Source organism: Entelurus aequoreus, linkage group LG16 (genome assembly GCF_033978785.1).
Source record: "Entelurus aequoreus isolate RoL-2023_Sb linkage group LG16, RoL_Eaeq_v1.1, whole genome shotgun sequence".
In the NCBI taxonomy this organism is placed as follows: domain Eukaryota; kingdom Metazoa; phylum Chordata; class Actinopteri; order Syngnathiformes; family Syngnathidae; genus Entelurus; species Entelurus aequoreus.
Genome location: NC_084746.1, coordinates 26,828,040 through 26,849,900, shown reverse-complemented (window position 1 = coordinate 26,849,900; position 21,861 = coordinate 26,828,040). Strand labels below are relative to the sequence as shown.

General features: G+C 39.9%; 1 protein-coding gene across 1 annotated transcript in view; it reads left to right on the top strand.

Annotated features, from left to right (window-relative positions):
* LOC133630777 (voltage-dependent R-type calcium channel subunit alpha-1E-like) overlaps nt 1-21,861 on the top strand; it is a 139,310-nt gene that overhangs the window by 82,778 nt on the left and 34,671 nt on the right. The window contains exons 17-23 of the mRNA XM_062022504.1: nt 2,200-2,317; nt 5,876-5,943; nt 6,046-6,113; nt 14,639-15,391; nt 18,346-18,563; nt 18,643-18,775; nt 18,844-18,973. Coding sequence (XP_061878488.1) covers nt 2,200-2,317; nt 5,876-5,943; nt 6,046-6,113; nt 14,639-15,391; nt 18,346-18,563; nt 18,643-18,775; nt 18,844-18,973 — 1,488 coding nt within the window. The remainder of the gene's footprint in view (nt 1-2,199; nt 2,318-5,875; nt 5,944-6,045; nt 6,114-14,638; nt 15,392-18,345; nt 18,564-18,642; nt 18,776-18,843; nt 18,974-21,861) is intronic.

Below are 21,861 nucleotides of genomic sequence, written 5' to 3'. Positions count from 1 at the left end.
CTATTAGTTTGAAATGACACTGCATAAAATGCATCTTACTCTTAGCTAAATTATAATTTGCATAATATTGTCCTTTTTGCTCTTCACCCTCCTCACACACGATTGCATAGCATCTTCAGCATCAAACCTCACTGTCAAATATGTTGACGACACCTGTGTGTAATCTCATGTCAGTACAAATACAGCTGCTCTGTGACAGCCTCAGAGGTTGGTTAAGAGACTATTGGGAGCAAACAGCATCATGAAGTCCAAGTAACACACCGGATAGGTCAGGGTCAGGGAGAAAGTTGTGGAGAAGTTTAAAGCAGGCTTAAGCTATACAAAGATTTACCAAGCTTTGAATATCTCACGGAGCGCAGTTCAATTCATCATCCGGAAATGGAAAGAGCACAACTGTAAACCTACCAAAATAAGGCCGTCCACCTAAACTTACAGGCTGAACAAGGACAGCACTGATATGCAGCCAAGAGGCCCGCTGGATGAACTGCAGAGATCTACAGCTCAGGTGGGGGAATCTGTCCACAGGACAAATATTAGTAGTGCACTGCAAAACCATAAGAATGAAGGATGGTTCGAGTTGATGGGAAGATGAATGGAGCCAAATACAAGGACATTTTGGAAGAAAACCTGTTAGAGTCTGCCAAAGACTTGAGACTGGGCAGGAGGAGAACAACCCTAAACATAAACCCAGGGCTACAATGGAATGGTTTAAAACAAAACATATTAATTAGTTAGAATGGCCCAGTCAAAGTCAAGACCTAAACCCAATCGAGAATCTGTGCCTGCGAGATCTGAAAACTGCTGTTCAAAATTATTCTCCATCTAATAATCTGATTGAGCTTGTGCTGTTTTGCAAAGAAGAATGGAAAAAATACCAGTCACAAGCTGGTAGCGACTTACCGTAAAAAACGTGCATCTTTAATTGCAGCAAAAGGTGGTCCCACAAAGGGGGGGCTGAATACCCGTTCACTTTTTTATTTGTAAAAAAAAGAAAGAAAGAGAAATCATGCATACTTTATTAATTTTATTTCAACTTCAAAATTGTGTATACCACTTTGTGTTGGTGTTTCGCATAAAATTCCAATAAAATCTGATCTATTCCATGTTCAGATAATGTTTAGGCCAATTGACTGGGTGATGCCAATATCAGAGACATGCTGAGCAAATCTTAAGTTATTGTCGCATTGAACCCATTAGTTTCCTAAGACATACTGTACAATCATGCGACGATACATGAGCACCAAAGGATGGTGTATAGAAGAGTATAAAACTGGTTGTGAGGTGGAACCTTGGCTGGACAGCACAAATTGGTCTGTTAATAAAGTTCTCTTTATTAATCAAGCTTGTATAAGTGGCAGGGATGGGTACCTATAACATTTGAACCAACACGGCACCAATTATATCTACTTTTGTGAGGTTATAAATGTTAATTGTTTGATAATGAAATCTATTTTCATACAGCATCGAGCCGATAAGTGTGCTGTCTTGTTTTCTTACACTTTTGAGTCTCATTTGCATGGATGCATTTATTTCAGTTTGCGATAGGTGTGTTGCTGTAGTCAGGAAGTAGTTTTTGCCATTAAGTTAAATGTGCCAGTTTTGTATTCCGTTGCGCCCTACAAAGTCTTTATGTTGTAAGTATTGTACTTATTACACACCAGCTGTTTGATTGTAACATGCATCTTAATTGAAGTATTCATTACCAAATTTGGAGGTGTTGAAATCGTTATGTAAAATCCCTAATGCTAATCACTAGCATGTATATGGCATATCCAATGTAAATTAGCATGGAGCTAGAGCGTTTTTAAAAGCCGAGCCTTACTTTTAAACATTTTTTTTAGGCATGCTTGTTTTTTTGGCATTGAAAATTGGAACAATACCTAGAGGCAGTTTGCTATGAATACACCTGTTCGCCGGCCAAGCGATTGAGCCAGTGGCGAATCTGCAAGCAAAGGTATTGAAATATGGTACCGTTGGATTTTTCATGAATTTGTACCCGGTAGTGCTGGCGGGATTCTGTCTGCACATATAAAAGTACCGAATTCAATACTCATCTGCGTCTCCACCATAATAAGGCCTGATAATGTACACTTCAGAATCAAAATCTATCCTGTCTCAACACAACAATCAAGTCGTTAGTGTTTTTATCATGTCATGCATGATAAAGCAAAGCCAATCCTTCTGTGTATTTCCTCGCAGATATTGACGGGCGAAGACTGGAATGAGGTGATGTACAACGGGATTCGCTCGCAAGGAGGCGTGCAGTACGGCATGTGGTCGTCGATCTACTTTATTGTCCTCACCCTGTTTGGAAACTGTATCCTTGCTGATAACTTTAATACTTTCAGGCCTATCAGTTAGGACAGTTCATGATTGCTGTGTCCAAAGGGCCATTAAGTGCCTGATCTCCTAAAGGTTTGCATGTACTGAAACACAGGCAAACTTGATAGTAGACGCAAAGCTGATTTACTAAACTTGTGCACAGAGGATTGTGTCTCTTAAGTGAGCAGAATAGGAAGCACAATTAATTTAGCTTGTCTGTCTTCATAAATATGCAGAATATATGCTGATCATCAGAACGGCCACAATACTGTGAGGAGATGTAAATGAACCTATGCAGCACGTGCAGTGTGATCTATCAAGGCTGAAAGTGCTCTGCAGACGCTATTTTGTGTCCTCATTTAGTATGTCTGAAAAGTAAGTGCAAACTGACACTGACACAGTCGCGCACACGGCTGTGAAAAACGAGGGCGAGCTTCAAAGACAGACGATGGACAGGGAATCCTACGTGTGTGTCATATTCCCTACGTGTGTGTCAACATTTTTGGACTGTCAGAAGAAAAAAAAAAAATCTGACGTATTGTCTATTCAGCAATATTGTTTTATAATTTTGTAGCTGATGAATGACTTAATTCAGTTGATGCGTTTTTGTGTCTGTTGGCGTTTTTTTTTTTTTTTAATGCCGTAGATTTTTTTCATTCAGGAAATATATTATTAATCAATCAATCAATGTTTATTTATATAGCCCTAAATCACAAAAGTCTCAAAGGGCTGAACAAGCCACAACGACATCCTCGGTACAGAGCCCACATAAGGGACGTCGATGTGAATGACTATGATAAACCTTGGAGAGGACCGCATATGTGGGTAACCCCCCCCCATCCCCCCCAAGTACAGTCCTTAGTGGATCTAACATAATAGTGAGAGTCCAGTCCATAGTGGGGCCAGCAGGAGACCATCCCGAGCGGAGACGGGTCAGCAGCGCAGAGATGTCCCCAACCGATGCACAGGCGAGCGGTCCACCCCGGGTCCCAGCACTTCATCCATGGTCACCGGAACCGGAATAACCCGGCGAGGGGGCAGAGGAGAAAAGAAAAGAAACGGCAGATCAACTGGTCTAAAAAGGAGGGTCTATTTAAAGGCTAGAGTATACAAATGAGTTTTAAGATGGGACTTAAATGCTTCTACTGAGGTAGCATCTCTAACTGTTACCGGTAGGGCATTCCATAGTACTGGAGCCCGAATAGAAAACGCTCTATAGCCCGCAGACTTTTTTTGGGCTCTGGGAATCACTAATAAGCCGGAGTTCTTTGAACGCAGGTTTCTTGCCGGGACGTATGGTACAATACAATCAGCAAGATAGGATGGAGCTAGACCGTGTAGTATTTTATACGTAAGTAGTAAAACCTTAAAGTCGCATCTTAGGTGCACAGGAAGCCAGTGCAGGTGAGCCACTATAGGCATAATATGATCAAACTTTCTTGTTCTTGTCAAGAGTCTAGCAGCCGCATTTTGTACCAACTGCAATCTTTTAATGCTAGACATAGGGAGACCCGAAAATAATACGTTACAGTAATCGAGACGAGACGTATGCATGAATAATCATCTCAGCGTCCCTAGTGTACAAAATGGAACGAATTTTAGCGATATTACGGAGATGAAAGAAGGCCGTTTTAGTAACACTCTTAATGTGTGACTCAAATGAAAGAGTTGGGTCGAAGATAATACCCAGATTCTAAATGGTGCTGTTGTGATGGTCCACTGCCTCCATGCAGAGCGCACGTCAGCGAGCTAAAAATTGTTTCTGTTGTCTTGAATGTGATTCTATCGCAGAAAAGGTGTTACAAATTATAAATGTTAGCTTCTAGTTAAACAACATTGCACACATGTTGGAGGATGATAACAGGAATGTGAAGTAAATGAGTGTCTCCACGGTGACAGCAGCATAGTACACACAAAACCCTTATTTAAAATGGGCGTTCTGCACAGGTTATCAGTTGCAGACGCAGTCTTAGTAGATCACATGCAACACACCCACTTATAGTACACACAATTTTAGAGTTTGCAGACGCTGTTTATTAGCGTGTGTTATTTGGGTCTGATCTACTACAGGTTTGTTTGTATTAAAACACGTACAAACTAGATAGCACACGCAAAACTGATCTACTAAACTGGTGCCAGAGGATTGTGTCTCTTAAGTGAGCAGAATAGTGAGTGCAATCCATTTACCTTGTCTGCCTTCACAAATTGCCAGAGTATATACTGATCATCACAACACCCACAATACTGGAAGGGGAAGATGCACATATAAGTACTAAGCCCACGCAGTGTGATTTATCAATGCTGAAACTGTTCTGTGGCCGCTGTTTCGTGTCTTTATTTAGTACGTCCAGAAAAGACCTGCAACCTGGCAGTTGCACAGAAATAGCTGTGAGAGAGGAGGCGATCGCTCTGCAGCTCTGTCCTACATATGCCTGTCAACATATGTGGACTGTCAAAAATAAAAAATATTAGACATATAAAATATTTTGCAATATCATTTTCAAATTTTATAGCCGACAGATGACTTAAGGAGCTGCTTAAAACAAATTAAATTGATGTTGTTTTGGTGTCTGATTTTTAATGGCGTTTGTTTTTTCATATTGAAGCTATATTGCAATATTTAATATATGAAAACTACTTTTTGCAATATACATTACCGTTCAAAAGTTTGGGGTCACATTGAAATGTCCTTACTTTTGAAGGAAAAGCACTGTACTTTTCAATGAAGATGACTTTAAACTAGTCTTAACTTTAAAGAAATACACTCTATACATTGCTAATGTGGTAAATGACTATTCTAGCTGCAAATGTCTGGTTTTGGGTGCAATATCTACATAGGTGTATAGAGGCCCATTTCCAGAAACTATCACTCCAGTGTTCTAATGGTACAATGTGTTTGCTCATTGGCTCAGAAGGCTAATTGATGATTAGAAAACCCTTGTGCAATCATGTTCACACATCTGAAAACAGTTTAGCTCGTTACAGAAGCTACAAAACTGACCTTCCTTTGAGCAGATTGAGTTTCTGGAGCATCACATTTGTGGGGTCAATTAAACGCTCAAAATGGCCAGAAAAAGAGAACTTTCATCTGAAACTTGACAGTCTATTCTTGTTCTTAGAAATGAAGGCTATTCCACAAAATTGTTTGGGTGACCCCAAACTTTTAAACGGTAGTGTACCTTTTCTAGCGTCTGGAACATTCCAAAGCGAGCTCTCAGTTAGTGTCAGCATCTTCCATGAACCTTTAGCGCTCTAAAAAAGTGAGTTCCGTTGTAGATGCACTGTAGAATTGTATTTGAAATACCCATAATAAGTGGTACAGGTGCATAATAGTATGCTGCATGTTTTAAAACATAGGTAGGCGCTTCAGGACATGAATGTGCAATAAATGAGTGTATCCACCACGTAGTATATGCTAAAACCTCATTTTATAAGGCAGTCTGCACCGGTTATTGATTGCACACGCAGTCTTAGTAGTTTTCATGCAATTTGGATCTTAGTAGATCAGGCCATAAGTTGTAGAGGTTTTCCTTCCTAATCATCTCTCTGACAGACACCCTCCTCAATGTCTTTTTGGCTATCGCCGTGGATAATCTGGCCAATGCGCAGGAATTGACGAAGGTTTGATCTCCTCGACATTTAACTCGTCTTTTTTCTACCCTCCTTTGAACAAATGCATGTTACTTGAATCCACCAAACAACATACCTGTACATTTTTGTTAGGATGAAGAGGAAGAAGAGGAGTTCTTCAACCAACGGTATGCCCGAGGCAGAGATGGCTTAATATCTGAGTAAGTTAAAGGCTAATGTAAACAAATGACCATGCAGGGATGAGATAACCATGTGGCCTTGCCTAATCTGAGAGATCTACTCTTAGGATCTTGTGTCAAATTTTGCTAGAATGCAGACCTAGAGAGAACGTTTTACCCTATTTTGCAAGCATGTTTTTAAAATGGTGCCTCACTATGAGTCAGCAGAACTGAAAAGAAGGGGATTGATGCAAGTATAAAAGTTTTACAAAGTATTCCTGTGATTGTTTAGGATTAAAAGTATTACTCAAAAAGCTCCTAAAAGGTTTAATGCCTAATTACCGCCATGAATTTTTGGCCTGGCAATGACATGGTGGTTTTCCTGTAAGTCTGATCCTCCAGTAATTCGGGTCAAAAGTATTATGCCTTACTGTATGGCTCTCTAGGGGGAGGAGACACACTTTTGGAATGTGTCTTTGACTTCTGGCTGAAATATCCTGGCCAAGATTGCATAATGACACATTTAAGAAACTAGTCTCCTCATTCCAAAAATCAAAATTAGTGTCTCATCCGAGCATGGACATGGCTTGCTGAAGGGCTGTATGCATTAGTTTTGCATGTTTTTTACAACAGTATGAGTTCACAATAGTGCTTATATCCATAACAAATCCATTATATTACAACTCACATACAGAACATGAATAATCGAACAATTACTGTAAAAAAAAATAAAAAAATTAAATGATTTCTTATTCACTTTTGTACTATTTAATATTTTTTGTGTCATTTACTTTAGATATTTTTTTTGTACCTTTTTACTTAAACATCCAATAACCATTCACATATGCACAGATTTTAATTAGGACTCTCAAAAAAAACAAGTTAGACATTCTGACAAAATAATTACATTTCTGTCCAATATTGGGTTATTTTGTTAAATTAATTTAAATTATGCAAACAAGTGATAACATGTGATTAATCCAAATTAAAAAGTATGATTAATATGATTAAAACAATGAATCATTTGACAGCACTGATTTAAATCTAAATGTATTTTATTAGGACTAATTCTGCATTATATCATACAGAAAAGTTAGCTTTTTATTTTTCACTTATTTTTCTTTTACTTAATATAGAAAACATATATTTCAAAGCACATTTCATTGACTTGGATTTGTTTATAATGAAATAAAATATCCTAAATGTGTAGCTAATGATATGGCATTATGTGGTGTGCAAAAACAAAACCCCCTTTAACTCAAAAATATATACTGCTGTGACATATTTGGATGTATTTGATAATTTCTTCTGTGATTTGATGTGTTTTGCTGTTTCCATCATGTTGTCTTGTTTTATGGCTGTTGTAAAGTGACACTGGCCAAAATGACATGATATTGTTACCTTACAAGTTATGATGCTTATGGTATCATTGTCATAAAAGCCATATTTTGGACTGTGTCACCACTGTTCTGTGTATGTTGTAAAACTCTGTCTTGTTTTCAAGTAATCACTCATTTATTACATGGACAACAACAGAATCAGAATAACAGTAAGTAAAAAAAACTGTATGCATCTGTCTTCTCAAATTCTTCCCTCGAACGATTGTTGAGATTCTGTTCTTATAGATTTTTTTTTCACACTATGCTTTTGGTAATTTTGCACTTTTCCCTTTTGTGGTCTTGTGGGTTTTTTCACTTATGTCCCAGGTAACCCCATTTTCTTTTTGGATGCAATTTTAACTTGGAATATTCCACATATTTATATATTTTTTTGTATTGCAATGATTTTCTGTCATCACTTAAGTAACTTTTCTTTAATTACCAGAAAAGGCCTGACCTATTTTCTGGCACATTTCAGTTGGAACATTTTCTTTTCTTGCATAGCTGTTATGCTACATGAATAGTACTTTTGAATGTTTTCCACCATAAAAGCAATAGTCTGACTTTTTTTTTTAAATGTGCTTACATACTTGCTTGCTATTATTTGTAAATAGTGGATAATACGCTATTTAGCTTAGCAGAGGAAAACAGCTAGCTAATAAACAGCTAGTTAATAAACTCATACTATATTTAGGGGTGAGGTGGCAACTTGTCCATGCTGTACCCTGCCTTCCGCCCAAATGCAGCTGGATAGGCTTCAGCCACACCCACAACCCCAACAGGGACAAGCGGTAGAAAATGGATGGATGAATATATCTAGGGTTTCCCAATTTGGTATTGATATTGGCTATCGTTCCGATATCAGCAGAGAAAATCTGATTATTTCGGCTTGTATCCTGAATCTCTGATATAAGCTCCGGTACAAGCAGTCCTGAGTGTGTTTACTTGCGCAAAGCTTGATAGCCAGTTCAAATATAAATGTCCTTCGTACGTGTAATGTTCTTGCATTTGGGACTGCAGAAATAATGAGTTGATTCCTTGAACTCGTAACTTTTAATACTCGCGCATCGGCGGCATATCATAACTGGCATACAGACATAGTCATGTAGCAACCTCCGCTCCGCTGCTTCCTGTCTCGCAACGGGACTTCAAAATAAAATACCTTACGTTCGAGTGAACATCACATTTGCCCTTTTTTTTTTTAAACAAAAGAAGCGTGCCTTTAGCTTTTATCAAATGGCACTCATATGCAAATACGACAGCCTGTATTCAAAGAAAATGTCATCTGTGAACATTAGTTATTTTTACTGAACATTGTGCTTACTTGAAAAAATAGTAAATGTAAATAGTAAACAGTAAATGGTCAATGTAGTATTTAACGTAAATTGTCACTCGTATAGTTAAACACAAAATCAAAACATTGCTCACATGACCAATAATTATTACACCGACTCAATGAGCGATCAGATTCTAGTCACCGTAGTCCTTTAAATAAGTAGGTGGACGTTTATTGTCTCTTGATGGATGCAGCAGTAGATAAAGTGCTGTCCTGGTGCTGTGTAGAGACCTTTTCAAGTTCAGGTGTAATCCTTTTGAAGAAGGATGCATTCCTGACAATACAGTGTCCATTCCTGGAGGCTGTGACCATAGAGCCCTTCACGTTGGTCACTTTGTAAGGTTTGGTGTTGTAAGGTGTTGACAGTTTGTTGTACTTGGGCTGGCGGTGTAGTACAGTGTCACCAAGAATGAGTGAATGAGGTTTTGCATGACGTTTAGCATCTGCAGCGGTTTTCATTTTGGACCTTGCATTGCTGTCTTTTGTTCTCACATCAGCATCTGAACTGTGTTTAGCAGTGTTACTGAAAGAAGGAACTTTTGTGTACATTTTGCGTTGAAACAAAAGTTCAGCTGGTGAACACTCTGTAGTGCTATGAGGTGTAGATCGATATTCACGTAGAAAGATGTTAAGTTGTTGTTTCCAAGGAATACCTTGTGTTTGAGCCACACGCAGAGCTTTGCCTAGGGTTCGCATGAATCTTTCAGCTGTGGCGTTCGCTTGAGGCCAAAGGGGTGTTGTTTTGTGATGGTGAAAACCTAGGTAGTCTGCAAACTGTGAGAAAGAGTTACTGTTAAATGGTGGGCCATTGTCAGTCTTTACAACCCGGGGAATGCCAAACATAGAGAACACTTTGTCCATTAATGGAATGACTGTGTTAGCTGATGTTGATCTCACGCTTTCAACAATCAGGTATCTGGAGTAATCATCTACAATCACGAGGAGATATTCTCCAGTGGGAAGTGGTCCATAAAAGTCTGCACTCACACTGTGCCATGGTGCTTCAGGTAGGGGTGACATTTTTAATGGCTCGTTGTGTGTGACTGGTGTAGTAGCTTGACATGCCAGACAGTTACGAACTGCTGCTTCCGCTTTGCGATCAATGTCTGGAAACCATAATTTAGTTCTGAGTAGTGCTTTGGTCTTGACGATGCCCTGGTGTCTTTCATGGGCAAGTTGTATTGCTCTGTCCTGCAAAACAGCCGGAACAACAATCCTAGTGTCTCTCAGTAAGATGTCTGATGTATGCGTTGTTGTTAGCTCACTCCAAACATGTTTAAACTGCTTTAATGTGTCAGCGTATTGTGACTTGTCAGTTAGATGCCAAGTGTTATTCCTGATATGACTTATGACTTCCTGTAGAATGTGGTCTTTCAGAGTCTCTGTTTTTATCTCTTGCAGTGTCATGGCTTTCGGTGTGGAGTGATGTGCAAAGAAATTCACATACTCTTCTGCTACTTTACCTGCACGAGTGCTTTCGCTGGTTGATGATGGCAGGGGGTGACGAGACATGAAATCAGCTGGGTTGTCGGCACCTTTTCTGTATTCGATTTTGAAGTTGTAAGGTTGAAGCCTGAGTCCCCACCTCTCGATTCGGGCAGGTGGTTTTGACCTTGGGTTATTCCATATGATTTCAAGTGCTTTGTGATCAGTCACAAGTGTGAAAGGATGTCCATAAATGTATAAGTGAAAGTGCTCACAGCTCCAAACAATGGCAAGCCCTTCCTTTTCAGTTAGCGAGTATCTCCTTTCCACATCACTGAGAGATCGACTCGCATATGCTATGATATGCTTCATCCCTTTTTCATCATGTTGACACAGGATTGCACCTAATCCCACTGGACTAGCATCCACGATCAGTTTAGTTTGTCTGTTAGGATAGAAGTATGACATTGTGGTGTCACTGGTAAGATTGTCTTTGAGTGCCTGTAATGCATCCCGCTGTGCTTGTCCCCATGTCCACGGTGTGTCTTTCCTGGTCAGGTTGCGCAGTGGCTCTGAGATGGATGAAAAGTCTTTAATGAATCTGGAGCAGTAGTTAGCCATACCTAACAGGCTTTTGATGTCAGCAGGCGTTGTAGGGTCAGGGGCATGTTGAAAAGCTGCGACCTTTTTTGGATCAGCTGAGACACCGTCTGCGGAAAAGATGAAACCAAATAATTCTAGTCTTCTCTTGTTGAATTCACATTTTTCACGATTCAAAGTGAGCCCAGTCTCCTTGAGTCTTGTAAATAGGGCCCGAAGGTTATTGTCATGTCCTGTTTGGTTTGTGCCAAACACAATGATGTCATCACTGAGGTTTCTGACTCCTTGTAGTCCTTGTAAGGACTGTTGAATTGCATTTTGAAACACTTCTGCTGCAGAGGAAATGCCAAAACTTAGGCGTTTGTACCGTCTCAGGCCAAGATGAGTAGTGAACGTTGTTATGTATCGGCTGTCCGGGTGTAGCTCCAGTTGATGGTATTCAGCTCTAAGATCCAGTTTGGAGAACACAGTTGCACCATTTAACTCATGAATCACATCATCAATGGTCGGAGTGATATGACGTTCTCTTTCAATGGCTGTGTTTGCTTGTCTCATGTCGACACAAAGCCTTACTTTGTCAGGATCTTTTGGTTTGGGAGGTGTCACTATGGGTGAAACCCACGGTGTCGGTCCAGTGATTTCTTCAATGATATCATCTGCTTCAAGCTTGTGAAGTTCATCCTCCACTTTCTGACGTAGGTGAAAAGGAACACGTCTGTGAGGTTGACAGGTAGGCTTAATGTCAGTATTTATGTGCAGTTTTACTTGGAAGTTTTGGAGTTTGCCGATCCCTTTGAATAACTCTGGGTGGTTTTCAACCAACTCATTTGCTACTGAGCGTGGTATTTGGCCTGTTACTGTTGTAACAATGTGGATCAGTCCTAAGTCTTTGGATGTTTCATAGCTCAAGATGCTAAATCCATCACCTTTGATAACAAAGACTGTGCATGTTGCTTTTTTGTTGTATTTTTCCACACAGCATTCAAACTCACCGCACACTGGAAGAGATTTTGTTGATCGGTATGGGTAGATCTTAACATCGTTTGGGTATAGTGTGGGATGTGGCATCAGTTCGTTATAATTGGCTTCACTTATGCAGTTGACTGTAGCCCCGGAGTCAAGTAGGACATGTATCTGGGTGTCATTCATTGTGACCTTGGTTTGTGGAAGCTTTTCAGGTTTAGCAGCATTAACTACATAAACATAAGCTTCATCGCTGCTAGATGTGTGTCCTGTTTTCTCACCTGAGGCACTGTCAGTCATCTGATGCACACTTTTAGATGTTTGTTGAGTTTTCCTGTATGGCTGTTTGTAGTTGATCTCTTTAGCTTTTGATCGGCATTGTTGTGCAAAATGATTTAGTTTTCCACATGCTCTGCATTGTTTGTCCTTGGCTGGGCATTCATTTTCATGAGGGTATTTACCTCCACAGTTTCTGCAGCGGTTGTTGGGTTGCTTCTTTATTGACCATGTGCTTTTGTTTGGGGTTCTATGTGTAGTTTTGTGATACACTTTGTTTACTGTTGCTGCATTGCCACTTTCCATGCCTGATGCTTGCATTTCAGACAGTTCACAGGTGCGCCCACTGTTCAGAATGTCTTCTAGGGTCTGCTCAGGTTCTCTTAGTGCTTTTCTGCGCAGTCTTGATGATGTGCAACTTTGTATTATTTGTGTTTTGATCTCTGCATTAATGTCTGCAAACTCAGTTTTTTGCTAGCATCCTCAGTCTGGTGTGAAAGGTGTCCAGGTTTTCTCCAGGCTCCTGCCCCAATTTTCTGAAGAGATACACTTGGTATTGGACGTTTTTCTTGGGTGTGAAATATGCTGATAATTTCTGTTTTACATCGGCATATTTGTCTCCATCAGCTGCGAATGTGTCGTAAATATCATGCACTCTCTCTCCGGCAACGTGCAGTAACAGTGCTTTCAATCTCACGTCGCCATTAATATTCATTGCTATGGTGTAGTTTTCAAACCTTTGCAGCCATTTAGTCCAGCGAGGCCCAACGGAACCAGGTTCGGTCTCCGTATCAAACGGTGGAAGCGGAGAAGTGTGTCCAGCCATGCTTGCCGGTGCGTCACGTTTCTTGCCTTGCTCCGATTAGCTGTTTTGATTAGCTTAGCTTCTGCTGTGGGCTAACTAGTTTCGCCGCTTTCCCTCCTCTCCTCGGAGAGAAACAGTTGTCTTACTTGCACTGTCTTCGTCTTTATCCTCGTCACCAATGTAATGTTCTTGCATTTGGGACTGCAGAAATAATGAGAGTTGATTCCTTGAACTCGTAACTTTTAATACTCGCGCATCGGCGGCATATCATAACTGGCATACAGACATAGTCAAGTAGCAACCTCCGCCCCGCTGCTTCCTGTCTCGCAACGGGACTTCAAAATAAAATACCTTACGTTCGGGTGAACATCACAGTACGGTTGGTCTTTTCTTGTATTTCGGGGAAATAATTTACAAAAACTAAACATGGTAGGCTATAATTTATTTGTAGCTAGCAGCTAAACAACAGCTAAGCACACTATAGCACACAAGCATTACACATATGTGTATTCAGTTTAACAAGCTGTCTACACGCACACACACGCTGAGAATAGAGGTTTGAAACTCTTCCCCCTGGCCAGCGTTTTCAAAAGTGTGAGTTTTTAAAGAAAAAAGTATAACCTATGGCTTAGTGACAAAATATAAACAATATGGCAGGCTGCAGGCTACTACTGTATGTGCAAAGAAAGAACACAACAGCTGAGGACACAACAGAACACAAATTAGACGTACATAATAAGTGTCCTTAATTGAACAATATTGCCCTTAAAACACTACATTTGTCAATATAAACAGGTATCAAACAATTATATATGTATATTACTCACACATACAGTCTCCAAGGCAGGAGAAGCATATTGGAAAGTATCCAGTAACCGAAGTGTCCGCATTCTTTGAATTACTGCGTCATAATGAACTTAACAAAATGAATTATTGTGGCCACCAGTTAAAGTTAAAAGTTAAAGTCCCAACGATAGTCACACACACACTAGGTGTGGTGAAATTATCCTCTGCATTTGACCCATCCCCATGTTCACCCCCTGGGAGGTGAGGGGAGCAGTGAGCAGCAGCGGTGGCCCCGCTCGGGAATCATTTGGTGATTTAACCCCCAAATCCAACCCTTGATGCTGAGTGCCAAGCAGGGAGGTAATGGGTCCCATTTTTATAGTCTTTGGTATGACTCGGCCGGGGTTTGAACTCACGACCTTCCAGTCTCAGGGCGGACACTCTAACCACTTGGCGCCAAAACATTTTTACCACTCCACTTGAACTTAAAGACAGCCTGAGTCCATTCCAGATGATTATTAATAAATAGGTTAGTGTTTTTCATAACTACCTTTGTTCTCTGTTTCGACTAATTTCACTTGAGTAAGCCTTTCCTAACATTCCAAACTAAAAAATAATACAAATATGTATGAGTTGTGCTGGTACTGTATTGGAACAATATTGCGACACCCCTATTTAGTTCACATATTTCACTTGTGATTTAGGGCTATATAAATAAACATTGATTGATTGAGTGATTTACAGTCAAATTTAGTTTGGAGATATTTTTCAAAGCAACCAGTAATGGAAGTTACTACATATTTAGCCTAGTATAAAACATCTACTTTTGAGGCTGAAGCTAGCAAGCTGTTTCCCTCTGTGGCTTTTATGCCGCTCGCCTCTGCTAAGACAAGGTAGCAGTTTAAATGTTGTAGTTTAAGCAGACACGTCAAACTAATCCTTTAAAATCGTCTCGGCTGCCGCCTATCATTGCTAACGTGTCGATTGTGCTCTTCAGTGGCAGAAGAAGACCCTACCTATACAGGAAACGCGCTATCCACCGTGGTCGACCTACCTTCCCCGACGAGGCAGAGGGTGCATTAGGTGCCGCGGACGAGCAACCCCTAAGAAGCTCCAACGCCTTTGCCAATCGCCGTGAGAGGAGGAGAAAAGTCAACATGTCTGTGTGGGAACAGCGAGCCAATCAGCTACGCAAACGCCGCCAGATGGCGAGCAGAGAGGAGCTGTTCAGCAACCCCACGGAGGACACCGCTGAAACCTCCAGTGCTCAACACGTGCCTGCCGTGTCCCCAGAGGCCAGCCCCGGCCGCATACCCGAGTCCCCAATGTCCGTAGGGATGCCCCTGCCTGAACCTCCAATGTCTATATCCATTCCCATACCCGAACCCCCCACGGCCGAGCCTTTGGTCAACCTCTCCGAGGAGAAACCAAGCGGATCCAACCACCGGACCACAGGTGGGGGCCGGCACAGGATGGCCCGCAAGTTCAGACCCAGTCAGGGGCCGGAAGAAGGGGCCAGGCACCGACGGCACAGACACCGCGAGGCTCGCGCAGAGGCCAAGAGTCTAGACTGTACGCAGACGCCGCATGATGTGCCGCTCATCCAGCGCTCACTCAGTCAGGAGAAGAGGATTCTGGACGAGGGCGAGGAGCAGGAGGAGAAAGACAACGCTGAGGTGGAAGGCAAAGCGGTGCAGGAACCTGGGTTGTGTATCGTCAACCCATATGCAGCCGTTGGAGATGATGGAAGGTACAGTAAATCAAATCAAACTTTATTTACATAGCACTGATCATGCACAGGCAAGTGGCAAGCACAAAGTGCTGTACAAAACAAAACAAACAAACAACGATATTAGAAGAAGAGAAGAAAACACACACATGCATTAACACACACACACATACAGCACAGTTGACAATAACAAGGCGAAAACTAAACATGGTATGGCACTGAGGATTTGAGGTAAAATGCCACCTTTGAGGCAGCCACACTGGAGAATTACTAAAATTAACATTGTACATGTACATTTATTTTATCACGTTTTATACTATATACACTACAGTTCAAAAGTTTGGGGTCACATTGAAATGTCCTTATTTTTTAAGGAAAATCACTGTACTTTTCAATGAAGATAACTTTAAACTAGTCTTAACTTTAAAGAAATACACTCTATACATTGCTAATGTGGTAAATGACTGTTCTAGCTGCAAATATCTGGTTTTTGGTGCAATATCTACATAGGTGTATAGAGGCCCATTTCCAGAAACTATCACTCCAGTGTTCTAATGGTACAATGTGTTTGCTCATTGGCTCAGAAGGCTAATTGATGATTAGAAAACCCTTGTGCAATCATGTTCACACATCTGAAAACAGTTTAGCTCATTACAGAAGCTACAAAACAGACCTTCCTTTGAGCAGATTGAGTTTCTGGAGCATCACATTTGTGGGGTCAATTAAACACTCAAAATATATACACTACCGTTCAAAAGTTTGGGGTGACCCAAACAATATTGTGGAATAGCCTTCATTTCTAAGAACAAGAATAGACTGTCGAGTTTCAGATGAAAGTTCTCTTTTTCTGGCCATTTTGAGCGTTTAATTGACCCCACAAATGTGATGCTCCACAAAATCAATCTGCTCAAAGGAAGGTCAGTTTTGTAGCTTCTGTAACGAGCTAAACTGTTTTCAGATGTGTGAACATGATTGCACAAGGGTTTTCTAATCATCAATTAGCCTTCTGAGCCAATGAGCAAACACATTGTACCATTAGAACACTGGAGTGATAGTTGCTGGAAATGGGCCTCTATACACCTATGTAGATATTGCACCAAAAACCAGACATTTGCAGCTAGAATAGTCATTTACCACATTAGCAATGTATAGAGTGTATTTCTTTAAAGTTAAGACTAGTTTAAAGTTATCTTCATTGAAAAGTACAGTGCTTTTCCTTCAAAAATAAGGACATTTCAATGTGACCCCAAACTTTTGAACGGTAGTATATATATATATATATATATATATATATATATATATATATATATATATATATATATATATATATATATATATATATATATATATATATATATAGTCAAGGTTTCTGTGGTTTATCAGTTATACAGTGCTCAATACCGGGGTAGAGCGGAATATACGTTAGGCCAGGAAAAAACATATACTGTATATAGCTATAAAGCAACATTCAATATCCTGCTTTTGTACCCTCCATGCATGACTTTTACTGCTTGTGAATACACCTTACTGTACTTGTATAAATAATAGTTTAGGTTTCTGGTACAGTCAAACAAGTTGCGGTCCTAAATGACCCCCGTGCCACACTTTAGACATCCCTGGTCTAGGCTATTGTATATTTTGAGATGATTTATTGACTACAATTTGGGATACAACAATCAAAGGTCAAATGATAAACGGTGGTACAACTCCCCATGGTTAGTTTTGAATTAAAATGATCATAAAACTGTGATTAATGACACTTTGATAAACTCACGGACCAGTGACAATGCTTATTTACTGGAGAAGCAAGCGCTCGCTAGCTAGCTTAAATGCTAACAAATACGAGAGACAAGGACACATTTCCCCATTGAGAAATTACATACCTACAGGAAGTATGAGCGAAATGGCCTTAAATCTGTATTTTTTAGTAATTGTAATTTCCTGAGTTTGTAAACAATAACAAAAACCACAAAATATATTGTAATAATAAAGAATATAGATCTAACTGTTGTAGTATTGACCGTATACTAATAATTGACTCAATATTGTTACTGTCAATATTTGTACCAGTCCTCATAACTTTGTTTACATTCAAGAGCTATAGCTTGCGATTAGCATACCTTCCTTCAGTGTGTAGTGTAGAATGTTTAACTATTTATTGTCGTCTGGAGATGACACTTTCAAGAATTTCAATTTATTTGCTATCATGGAGGTGAGAATTACTGACTTAGAAGTGGCTTTGGAGGGACGTTAGCCGCTCGCAAGAATGCTACATTGTGCTGAGGACATGGCGTTCATTCACTTGTTGCTGTCAAATTCGCGGGACCCAGCCAGATTGTGTCATCAACATGCATTATCACGATATAACGATAGCCAAATTCATATAACTGCAAAACTTTAGACATACACCAATCTAAACTTGTAAAAACAAATTACTATCTGAGCAACTAAGCTATTCATTTGTGCACATTGAACCTCTCGGCTGTGCTCTCTTAGCAGTGACACCGAGAGATCGATGAATATTCAAAAGAATAATGACAACACGAAGTGAACTCGCGTGACGTCACAAAAACCGGAAGTTTTTTTCTTTGTCATTGAAAAAGTCCTAAAACCTTCACAAATAAAACGGAAGAAGATAAACATATTCAAGCACTCAAATAAAATGCCTTTTAAGAAGCCAGAACAATATTTCATGGCTTTAATTGCCAAGAATTATATTGTGTATCTATTTATTTAATATATTTTTTAACAAAAACAGATTTCAGTGTGTATAAATACTTTTTACGCACATTCAACAATACTATGATAATAGTTATAACACAATAATTTTGGTCAAAATTACCGGAATATAAAGCGGATGGATGGATGGATGGATGGATGGATGGATAACATTTTGATATCGTTACATGTCTAATTACAGTACATGTCATTCCTAAGTAATTTTCTACCACCCGTGTGTTTCTCACCTTCCTCAGGACGAGTGACATTCCTGAGCCTCCTCAATGCCAGCGGCTCCTGGAGTGTCAGAGCGTCCCCGTGGAGACGGCCCAGGAGGCTACCGAGTTCACCGTGTGCACCCTCGAAGCCGAGAACCGCACGGGCTCCCTCCGCCGTGTCAAGTCCAACATGGAGGGATGCGTGGCCATCGAGATGTCGTCCGCACAACCCCTGCTGGAGCTCACGCCAATGACAGGTTGTGTTCCAACCGGTGTTTTCTGGTGGGCACGAGGTCTTTGTCTAACCACGTCCAACGTGACCTTTCCGGGCTTTAGTGAACAGCAAAGAGATGGAGGCCTACCAGTGTGAGCCGAGGGACGAAGAAGAAGACACAGAAGAAGAGGAACCTCCCATTCCCCCCAAGCCTGTTGCACCAGACAGCATGTTCCTCTTCAAAGCCTCCAACCCGTAAGATGCCTAAAAGTGCTACTACCTGTATGTTTTGCTGTATTCTCATTTTTCTACGTACTCCACAGTATCAGAAGGGTCTGTCACTACGTTGTTAATATGCGCTACTTTGAGATGAGCATCCTCCTCGTGATTGTGGCCAGTAGCATCGCTCTGGCCGCTGAAGACCCAGTGTGTACCAGCTCACAAAGAAACAAGGTAAAAAAAAAAAGCATAGACAATGGTTACAATAATTGCTGTAAACGTACTATTACATTTACACAACAATTCACAGCAACGTTTTTTGCGTCTCTGAATGGCTTTACATGCAGGTGGTCTGGAAACACTGGTGTATGTATGCCAGGCCAGTAGCTGGCGATGTCACTTTTTTTTATTTTTATAAATGGTTGTAGGCGCTTGCATCAATCCTAATTGTTTTCAAAAACTTCCAAGTTACAGTTATAAAATTGCATTCCTCAGTCTATCATAGTCGTCTACAGTAAATTATCTCCAAATTCCAAGGCTCACATCCACCATCCACCATATACATATTTTTTTTCAGTTGTTACAATGTTGGATACTTGTGTGAAAAGATGCCAAAGCATCAAATCATTAGGTTCTCTTTGCGGGATTTTGTAGTATGGCGACGTTGTGATGTCACAGCGAGGTCGACATACAGTACAGACCAAAAGTTTGGACACACCATCTAATTCAATGCGTTTTCTTTATTTTCATGACTATTTATATTGTAGATTGTCACTCACTGAAGGCATCAAAACTATGAATGAACACATGTGGAGTTATGTACTTAACAAAAAAAGCTGAAATAACTGAAAACATGTTTTATATTCTAGTTTCTTCAAAATAGCCACCCTTTGCTCTGATTATTGCTTTGCACTCTCTTGGCGTTCTCTCGATGAGCTTCAAGCACACCTGTGAAGTGAAAACCATTTCACCTAAAGTGGTTTTCACTTCACAGGTGTCATAGTATTGATGCCTTCAGTGACAATCTACAATGTAAATAGTCATGAAAATAAAGAAAATTCATTGAAATGAGAAGGTGTGTCCAAACTTTTAGCCTGTACTGTACGTATTAAGCTACAAGCTTTTCAGCCAGATGGAGAGAAGCACCAAAAAGATTAAAATAGGTGAGATAAAGTATTATTATTTCAATCTAATTTGAAATCTAACCTTTAAGATATGTATCTAAATAGTGTGCATTTTCAAAAGGTAAATTGTTATGACGTTAGGAAAGGGTGGGGGCGTGGTTTCATTTGCATTCTGGAAACGCCTCCACAAAAGAACATCTTGCAGACAGACTCAAAAGACGGGTTGTAAATGTGACTGTGAAACAAAATTTAAACCATTGCATATCCAATATATAATGTCTAGACAATAAGGAAGTGTTTTAAATGTATGTTAAAATCACCACAGGTCCCCTTTAAACTTTATTGTCCATGTAACTGCCACAATAACTTTTGGTTTATTTTTTTTCTTTAATCGTCCGATTTTTTTAAATTAAAAAACTAATCATATTATAAATCAAAACTTTAAAAAAAGCAAGGCACACTGTACTGTAGGTTCATTATGCCGTGAATATGAAATTACCAAATGCCTTGTTTTTTTTGCAGTTTTGTTAAATTTGTGTCCCTATTCCAAAGAGCACCTCTTTTTTTGATGACATTTTCACTTTTTGAGACCCTGGCAGCCTTCCTCTTTAAACTTTCATATATATTTAACAATCAGGTAAAAACATAAATCAACTGAATTATTCAGTGCTTGTGTAACAGTGGTCATCCTGCCTTGTCCATCCCTTCACAAGCGTGGCTCGAACCAGGGTCCACAACTCCCCTACTGATTGAGAGTTGTTCTTGCACTGCTAGCTCATTGGCAATCGCTTCTCTTAAGACGTTGGGAAGTGAGGTGTACATAATGTACTGTCGCACAGCCACACTACCTGGCATCTGTTACACTAAGGTCTTAACTGTTGACATGATTAAAAAAACAGGCAGCGTTTAAAGTAGTGCTGTCTAACAATCTAAATATTTTATATGATTTATCACAGGGTTAATAAATTTCGATTAATAACAATTAAATAGCATTAATAATCAATATTAGCGTGTTTCACTTCGTATGGGCAAAAACATTCAAGAAATAAGAAAAAATGTATGCACATGTTTATTAAACATGTTCTGTTCTTCTAAACAACCACTTATCCACATTAATGTGGACCTCTCACTCCTTTTGTGTTATTATTTTTGTATTTTAAGCCTAAAGTGATTCAGGGTAAAAAACTTCCTTTCTGCATAGTGTGCATAAAACTTTATGTCGATCGACTCTTCCATTATAATTTTTTTGTACTCAAATTTCCCATTGAGGGGTCCAACATACCGAATAGCGTCTTCTATATTGACTTTTTTAGTTCTGCAGCCTGTCACTACAGCGTTAACGGCCCGTATGCTCATGGTCAACGGTGACACTACTTGCACAAACTGCCCAAAATGTGTTGCCCAAGATGTTTCCAGGATTTAGAGTGGTTCTGCGCTGTATCAAGGTTAATCGAGTATCAAGTTTTTGTCGGATTAATAATGACAATGTAGTAGTCCTTATTAATACTTTAAAGTAATATTTGAGTATTGAAAACTGCCATACAAGTTAGTTAATACGTGTGTGTCTATACAATGACTGACAAACTAAAACCGAAACTAAAACAAAAGGACTTAGCGTTTTGGCAAAGTGTAGTGTTTAGTATTTAGTGTGTTTAGTTTAGTGTAATTGGGGGCCCTGGGCAGCTTATAGTTAAACATATTATGGCAATCTTGAATCCCACTAGAGTCCATCCATCCATCCATTTTTTACCACTTGTCCCTTACGGGGTATAGGGGGTGCTGGAGCCTATCTCAGCTGCACACGAGCGGAAGGCGGGATACTCCCTGGACAAGTCGCCACCTCATCGCAGTCCCACTAGAGTCCACTATAACTACAAAACCGAAAACCAGTTGGCACGTTGTGTAAATCGTAAATAAAAACAGAATCCAATGATTTGCAAATCCTTTTCAACCTATATTCAATTGAATGGACTGCAAAGACAAGATATTTAACATTCG